General features: G+C 42.2%; 2 protein-coding genes across 3 annotated transcripts; both read left to right on the top strand.

The window, feature by feature from the left end:
• Positions 1–76: 76 nt before the first annotated feature.
• Positions 77–3,692, top strand: noxred1 (NADP-dependent oxidoreductase domain containing 1). The gene is made up of 6 exons (XM_075448661.1): positions 77–289; positions 395–573; positions 2,058–2,238; positions 2,323–2,477; positions 2,649–2,847; positions 2,970–3,692. The coding sequence occupies exons 1-6, from the start codon at positions 138–140 to the stop codon at positions 3,103–3,105; spliced, it is 1,002 nt and encodes a 333-aa protein (XP_075304776.1). The 5' UTR covers positions 77–137; the 3' UTR covers positions 3,106–3,692.
• A 221-nt stretch (positions 3,693–3,913) lies between these two features.
• On the top strand, positions 3,914–6,895 carry tmed8 (transmembrane p24 trafficking protein 8). 2 transcript variants are annotated; one of them, XM_075448662.1, is made up of 6 exons: positions 3,914–4,122; positions 4,414–4,560; positions 4,692–4,785; positions 4,890–4,983; positions 5,222–5,515; positions 5,664–6,895. In XM_075448662.1, the coding sequence occupies exons 2-6, from the start codon at positions 4,442–4,444 to the stop codon at positions 5,879–5,881; spliced, it is 819 nt and encodes a 272-aa protein (XP_075304777.1). In that variant the 5' UTR covers positions 3,914–4,122; positions 4,414–4,441; the 3' UTR covers positions 5,882–6,895. The 2 variants fall into 2 exon arrangements, with proteins under 2 accessions (XP_075304777.1, XP_075304778.1); XM_075448663.1 differs by having other exon boundaries at positions 4,391–4,560.
• The last annotated feature ends 607 nt before the right edge of the window (positions 6,896–7,502 follow it).

Raw genomic sequence — 7,502 nt, 5'->3', positions numbered from 1 at the left:
TCTCTTTTATTTTGAAATGCGCGTCCCAATAAATCGTAAATTGACGTTGCTATGGCAACACGACAAGGCCATTTTCGTGAACTGGGTAAGTGTATTTTGTTCATAGCTTCTCTTAAGTATCAGCGAAGTGTTCACCTATGATGGACGTAGACGTAGATTTGACTAGTTTTGAACCTGGTCTGACTGACGACGAGAAAAAGCTTCTTTACCTTCGTGCACGCTCGGCCGGACTGACATTTTGCGGGTGCGCGCACGCAGCTTTTCTTTGCGAGCTGGTCCGCTCACTCAGGTAATTTGTATTGGCCTGTTTTTTAACTGTGCGTACCGCTTGTGGGTACTTTTACACCGATTTTGGTCAAAGTTCCAAATCCATGTAGTTGCTCCTCATTTTCAGGTGTGTGATCAAAAGTCGCACTGCTGTCACAGACTCGTTGGTATCGAGAGATGAGGGTGACCTCTGTGTGGGGATACTTGGAATGGGTCACCTGGGAAAACAGCTGCTCCTCGGACTCCTTGAAAAGACCAGCGTCAAACCATCACATATTAAGATCTCCAGAAGTCCAGAATCAGTTGGTACGCTAAAGTCACAGTTATGCAAGCCAATTTAATTTAATTTAATTTATTTATTTGAATAGGACAATGCACATTAATGAACATCAGTATAAAAACAAATGTAAATATGCCGGATAATAGCTACAAAGCTAGTTTTCATCCGTAGTCCCTAGGCAGGCAAATACACAAGAAAGAAAATACATTAAAAAAATAAAATATATAATATACAGTTATGCAAGCCAAGACTGCGTTCCGCTCCTCTCTCTTGGCACAGCCACTAAATACCTCACAAGGAAGCTTTATTGTCTTTGTCACAAAAAGAGGCACCCAGGTGCTTATTCTAATAGAAAAGGCTTGAAAATAAGAGCCTTGGTTGTCATCTTCTGTTCTTGATAAAAAACTTTTGCCTTTTAGCATTCATCATCCCAGTGATATATCCTGAGCTCACTGGGTCTTTAGAGTCTTGGACACCATCACCCTAATTTCTACAAGCATATATTTGCAAATGCTGAAGCTGTGGCGGACAATATTCTTTTGGCATGAGAGGGTTTGGGTTTTTGTTTTTTAGTGTCAGTATTACAGAGCATTTGTACAAATTTGAGTTGAACTTTGAGTTGAGGCTTTGTACACATGCAGATAAACGTTGTGTTGGGAGCAAAACGGCAGTCATGATTTTGCTGAAATACATTCTTGAAACAATCGGCTATTGTCAGGTGACAGATGAGCTTTTGATGTGTCTGCCTTTAAATAACGAGTGGCTCCCAGAAGAGGAAGTCGTGCCCAGATATCCGGTTTCCAGGATCCTACAAACAATGGCACGGGCTCAAAAGGGCCTCATTGACTGATGCCTGTACATCGTCACGAATTGGAAATCCTGACTCAGAAACATGATTTTTTTTCCTGCCTGAGAGACTTTGGGCCTCATGACTCTTGGTATGGCTCACTTGGAAATCTGTAGTCATTTAGCGAATTAGGGGCCTCAGCTTGATGTTTTGCCTGTATATAGCAAAGCTCTTCAGTAGTAAGCTGCTGGGTCCTTGCTGGCTTGAACCTCAGATGGGTCCAGGTCAACAGTACTTCAGAGCCCTATAAGGCTGGTTTCTGGGTCAGATGTTGACACAGACAAGTCCTCCTAAAATGGTCGCTGTCAGACACCAAAGTTTCATGTTTTTCCACTCCAGCTCATACCACTCTGAGTGTGAGGGGAGGATCTCAGGCTGAGGCTGTTACAGTAGTTTAGAGTGTAAACACAGCATATAACACGGCCTCGATGTGTCACTAAAGAGGGACAAACAGGTGCACATTTTTTATCTAAACATAAAGAAGAGTTTCTTCAACAATGTGTAGTTTAGGCTGCATTTTTTTTTTTTTTTTGCTATCAAGCTGATTGTGAATAGGAGACATTTATGAGTTAATGATTAATCTGATGTTGATTTAAATTGCACTTTGAGCTTACTTGCTTTCATACTGCCATATCCTGTTATATTCTGTTTTTCTTTTTTTAGAGGAATGTCTTCCAAAAGGAGTTGAGTGTTTCTTTGACAATCGCAGACTGGCAGCGCGGGCAGATGTTCTGTTCCTCTGCTGTTTGCCCTCTCACCTCCCTGAAGTCTGTGCTGATCTCAGGTCTCATCTGTCAAAACGCTGCCTGGTGTACAGCCTCGCCTCTGCTGTGCCTGTCACCAGGTACCACCGCACTCATGGAAAAACGTGCATCTGATGCCTTGATTTAGAGTCAACGAATCCTACAGTTTCAGATTTCTGTTTCAGATTGGCCGAACTTCTTGGACACGACTTTGTTATAAAACCCCGTTACGAATTTACCGCTTGTGACGCCGGAGACGTGTGGCTGTCCTGCTCTCGTCTGGCATCGGCTCTGAAAGATCCGTTGTTGATAGAGGCATCATGTCCTCTTACGATGAAGGGTATGACATGTTTTAGGTGATTTCTCAAAGCTTTCTTTTGAGCTTTTCACCTCATATAACATGGAAATGAGACCCTTCAATATAGTGCACTGAGAGTTGACCTTTAATTTGACATTGACATTAATAAACTCGTCTTCCTCTGTGACTACCGATGCTGATATTTGATTTTAGGTGGGATTACTCTCGGCCTGCACTGGGTGTGTGCTATGTTGTACGGCCTGTTGAATATCTGCACCTCTGCCAGTCTGGGCTCCAGTGTGACTCTCGCTTTGATTAACAGCATATTCAAAGATAAATGCACAAACGGTGTGCAATTAAGTGCACAGAGTTTCATCAGTTCACCTTATGCATCTAGCCTTCTTTCGGACGAGTGAGTAGTTCAAGGATGTAACGTTGTCATTTGTTGCTGCGCAAATAAAGCAGTTTGTTTCATGGACAGATAAAAGAAAAACCAATGTACTCATTTAAATTTTCTCTGTTTGTCACACAAAGGCCTTTTCCTTGGATTTCCCTCACAGATGCCCAAACCAAAGAGACACCGCTGCTTCGATTTCTATCAGGCAGCAAATCTATGCAACAGTGCATCTCTGCAACATATAAATCGCAGCTGGAGAGACCCCTGAAATGACATTTTTACACCCTAATTCAGCACTTACATGCTTGTTTTACATATAATTTTTGAAAATCATTAAAGAGTATTTAGGAGTCTGTATTTTGTAAGAAAAGAATGCTTCCATAATGCAGAAAAGCAGTTGTTATATACTGTAATATGATGCAAATATACCACAAATCGCTATTTCTGTCTTCAAAACTTACATTAATACGTAATACCAGACCTTCAGTATTTCAAATCTAACTATTATCCTATATTACATGTCAAAAGATGTGTTAGGTTAGAAAAGATTACCTGGATTAGATTTCTAAAATATGGAACCAAAAGTGTCCAGTTGACTTTTGTGTCATATACAGTGAAGATAACTTGATTTGACCAGTTTTATAAGCCAGATGTGTCCCTGTCACGTTATCAGTTTGTGAATAGTTTATATTCCATTTTTTTTATGATAAAGAAGAATGGACGTGAGAAAATACAAGATAAAAAGTCCACGTGGTCACTGGTGAAAGCAGGAATAACAAAAGCTTACTGAAATGAAACAGCAACGAAAACGTGTGTTTTCATGATCAATGTAGATGTTATAGATGAATAAATGAATATTTGTGGAACCTAAAACTGTGTGAGCGTGTTAACTGACTGAATTTACCTGAATTTAGGTGCATTATTTTCAATGTTTATTTCGAAGGCAATCCAAAAGTATTTACATTGGATTACATTTATTCTTCATACCCATTTTATTATGCCTCTAATTAAAAAAAAGTGCCATTTAAGAACAACGTGACCCACTCTCGCAGTAAGCATCTTCAGATCTGCTGCTGCCGTAGAAAGATCTCGATCCTGGGCTGCAGATTCGCGGAATTCCGTCAACACTCGACACGGAAGTGTTTTTTTGTTTGTTTTTTCCCCCTGTCAAGACGAAACAGCGTCTTGAGGAGGATTGTCACATGATTGCCGGGACATGGAGGCGTATTTCTTCATCGCCTGAGTTGGATTGAAGTGAATTCACACCACATTATCGGACGGACCATCGTGGTAAGGCATTCGTTTATGTGACTTTTACTGCCCGCTTCGTAGCTAACGTAAGCTCGCCAGCAGCAAGCTAATGCGAGTTTACGAAGATGGAGCTCGTCAGTGAAAATCGAGCCCCACGCAGGTGTATACACGTTACTCGCCTGCGCGGGTTTAGTTGTGATTATCAGTGTCATTTTTGTGTACAAGAGCAGCTTGTTTAGTTGGTATTTTTTGTGGAAAGAGGCTAACTTGAGCGTTGCCACCTCTCCCTCCTCCCCGTGGTTATGAGGGGCGGGGCTTAATCCCTTCCAGCCACGCACACAGGGGTGTTTGTCCTCTCATGACAGCAATGGAGGGATTAGATGCTTCATCAGAGCTCCAGTCGCGGCTGTCATCCTTGTCCTTCTCTTCTTTTCCCGGAATAACATCCAAACAGTGCGACAGCAGACCGCCGGACAGGTAACCTGTTGCACACAGCTACGACACGGACCGAAACGCAGCTCTAGTTGTTCTTCGTGGGTCATCACTGTGAAACTGTTGGGATTTCTTTCTTTATTTTTTATTCCTCTCTTGCTCTGTCTTTACGTCAGGCTCCAGAACACAAATCTTTCGGAGAGTTTTACCCAGGTCGAAAACCAAACCAATATGGATGAAACCGAGACGGACTCGGGACAGCTTTGTGAGGTAGTTATCTTCTTAAGTATGATGGAGGGCTGTAAGTAACAATGCACAGGGTCGTTAAGTCTAATTTCTTTCCAGTAATGTACCATATGTGTGTGCACTTTGAGGGTACTGAAGAGGCCCCTGCTGAGCTGGTCCTGGGGGAAGGAGGCAAGGAGGACAACAGTGCTGGGAGCTGTCAGCTCTCCTCTGAGATGAAAGGTGAGGACCTGCTGAGTGCGCTGTCATGACTGCTGCTTTGTTTTAACTTTGATTTGGATGCAGAACTCTTACCGATGTATCTCTAGTGGGAATATGCAGTGTAGCGAATGCTTCAGAAAAATCTGAAGCTAAATCTGCTTTTCCACAAGGCTTATCCGAGCCAGTCAAATATATTTCCGAGTCGCTGTTCTGAACTCGCTCCTTGACCTCGCTGTGGTTTGCTTCCTCCGAAATGCAGCCCAGATGCCGCCCCTGCAGCCCCCGACAACTTGGACATCTGCTGCACTGAAGGAGCTGAAGGCGAAGCTTCGACCGGAGAAGGACAGCGTGGTGACTGTGTATCGAGGCGACATCATGACGGTTCATGTCCCCACCCTCCCCGAGGCCAAGAAAGTGTGCTGGGAGTTTGCCACAGACGGCTATGACATTGGCTTTGGCATATATTTCGACTGGAGTCCCGTGACGAGCCAGTCGATCACCGTGCACGTCAGCGAGTCGAGCGACGACGAAGATGAGGAGGAGGAGCTGGAAGGTCAGTGTGTGTCAACGTGACGATGCTGTGAAATGCTCTTCACCTGAAAAACTCGCCTCAGGTGTAGTTTTTTTTTTTTTTTTTTTTTTAAGCATTCCCGTCCAGCTGCACCCTGTTGACTTTGTGGCTTGTGTGATTTGTGTTGCAGGGCCTGTCAGTAATGGAGACATTGAGAAGGGCTCGAAAAGTCAAACCAAATCAAACCTAGCTGAAATCCTTCCTGTGTACCGCCAGGACAGCCATCTGTCCGTCCACGGTGGCAGCCACGATTTTCCAGGGGAAGGCACTTACCTCTTTAAGTTCGACAACTCCTACTCCCTTTGGCGAAACAAAACTCTCTACTACAGGGTTTATTACAGTGCCTGAGATGCCACTTTATTGCTTATGAATGTACAATCTGCAGAAGAATATTACTCCCAAGAACAATGAACTATTTTTGATTTCACACTTTGAAAAAAAGAAAAGAAAAAAAAAAAAGATAAATTATACCGACGATTAATACGGGCATACCTATTTTTTATCACAATCAGCTTGTGTTGTCACGTGTTCAGCATATGTCAGGTTAAATAGTTTGGAATCCATCATCCGTTTCACTGTCTCGCTGGAATAAACGTAATGCAGCCTTGCATATGTGCCATTTTCCTATGTATGCACTGTCCTGTTTAGTCAAGTGTCTGTCATAAAACACAAATTGTCCTCACCTGTAACACTTCTATGGTAGCCGCGATCAGGGGACACCTGCACAGAGTGTATTTCATCAGGCCAGGTGCTCGATCACAGTACTCTAAAGAAACTAAGGTTTGTTTGTGTGTGTTTATGTTTTGCTGTATTTACCACTCGGATTTGTAGCATAACTTATTTTTTTTTTGACGTGCAGAGTCTTAATAATGTGACATAAATAAAGTTCGGAGTATCTACTGTCATAGTGGCGTGTTGGTAAATCGTATAAGTTGAATGTACTGAATCGAATGGTTTTCCGGAGTGTGCTTTTTATGGCACAAATAAAATACCTTATCACGTAAAGCACTCATTATGTAATATAGATTCAATATTTACATTTGCTTTGCTCGTGGTTTAATTAGCTGTTTGGAGGGCAGAGACCGGTTGAAGCCTTTCATCGAGATGCGTTTGTTTTTCTTCATTCTTGTTCCTCTTCTTTATTTTCTTTTTCTTTTTGTGCGTCGGACCATCGTCTTTGTTAAAAAAAAAAATCACTTGTGCATGTTTCCAAAGATGTCCCAGATCTGGCTGCTGATGATGTTCGCAGTACAGAGCGACCGATTCCAAGCGTTCCATGTTTGCTGCTCCATACCTCCTGTAAGCTCTGCTGATGGCTTTTATCCCTGAGATTTCTATCCAAAATAAAGACAATATTGTGTAGTTTTTTTTTTTTATTGTCTTATTACATATTTTGGCAGATGGTTTGTCACAAAGCAGTTTGTTTGTATGATTTACTTGAAAATTATCTCTGGTCCAAATCTGCCCATTTAACCCAAAATGGTGTCATTTCATAATAGTTTCGCTGCAGTTCCAGGATTAGAGCGCACTTCAGGATGGTCCCGTGTGTTTCCATTAGATTGTGGCATTAGGGGATTGATGTAATTGTTACAGAGGTGCTGATGAAACCTGGTTTTATTTTCAGCTCCCCCCGAAGACTAGTCACTGTCCTCAGTTACATCTACTCCCACTCACGCTTGGCTGGGTTTCTAAAAGCAAACATACTTTAATTGCCTTTGTGTGGCACTACTCCAGATTGTTTTTGTTACTCTAAGTACTTTATTAAATGATGATGTTAAAACCTTAGGGCAGGTTTAAGACTGCAAGAGGCGCTCCATTATAATCAGGTATGTGTAGCATCATGTCAAATCCCTTTAAATGTTGCACAGGAGAGGGGCAGAATAATTACATAAAACCATGTAGCACCATCTTTGAGCTTATGGAGGAATTTTTAAAGATAACTGAGCACACACATGAAGAAAAACTATTT

This window comes from Odontesthes bonariensis, chromosome 17 (assembly GCF_027942865.1).
Source record: "Odontesthes bonariensis isolate fOdoBon6 chromosome 17, fOdoBon6.hap1, whole genome shotgun sequence".
Lineage (NCBI taxonomy): Eukaryota > Metazoa > Chordata > Actinopteri > Atheriniformes > Atherinopsidae > Odontesthes > Odontesthes bonariensis.
The sequence above is the reverse complement of the archived record's forward strand: the minus strand, read 5'-3'. Positions and strand labels throughout refer to the sequence as shown.

Excerpts from the sequence above, each read along its gene's own strand:
- tmed8 (XM_075448662.1), top strand. The coding sequence starts at position 4,442 with ATGACAGCAATGGAGGGATTAGATGCTTCATCAGAGCTCCAGTCGCGG. Across the intron at positions 4,561-4,691 it reads GACAGCAGACCGCCGGACAG|GCTCCAGAACACAAATCTTT; the intron begins GTAACCTGTTGC and ends TCTTTACGTCAG. Across the intron at positions 4,984-5,221 it reads GCTCTCCTCTGAGATGAAAG|CCCAGATGCCGCCCCTGCAG; the intron begins GTGAGGACCTGC and ends TCCGAAATGCAG.
- noxred1 (XM_075448661.1), top strand. The coding sequence starts at position 138 with ATGATGGACGTAGACGTAGATTTGACTAGTTTTGAACCTGGTCTGACT. Across the intron at positions 290-394 it reads GAGCTGGTCCGCTCACTCAG|GTGTGTGATCAAAAGTCGCA; the intron begins GTAATTTGTATT and ends CCTCATTTTCAG. Across the intron at positions 2,848-2,969 it reads TCTAGCCTTCTTTCGGACGA|GCCTTTTCCTTGGATTTCCC; the intron begins GTGAGTAGTTCA and ends TGTCACACAAAG.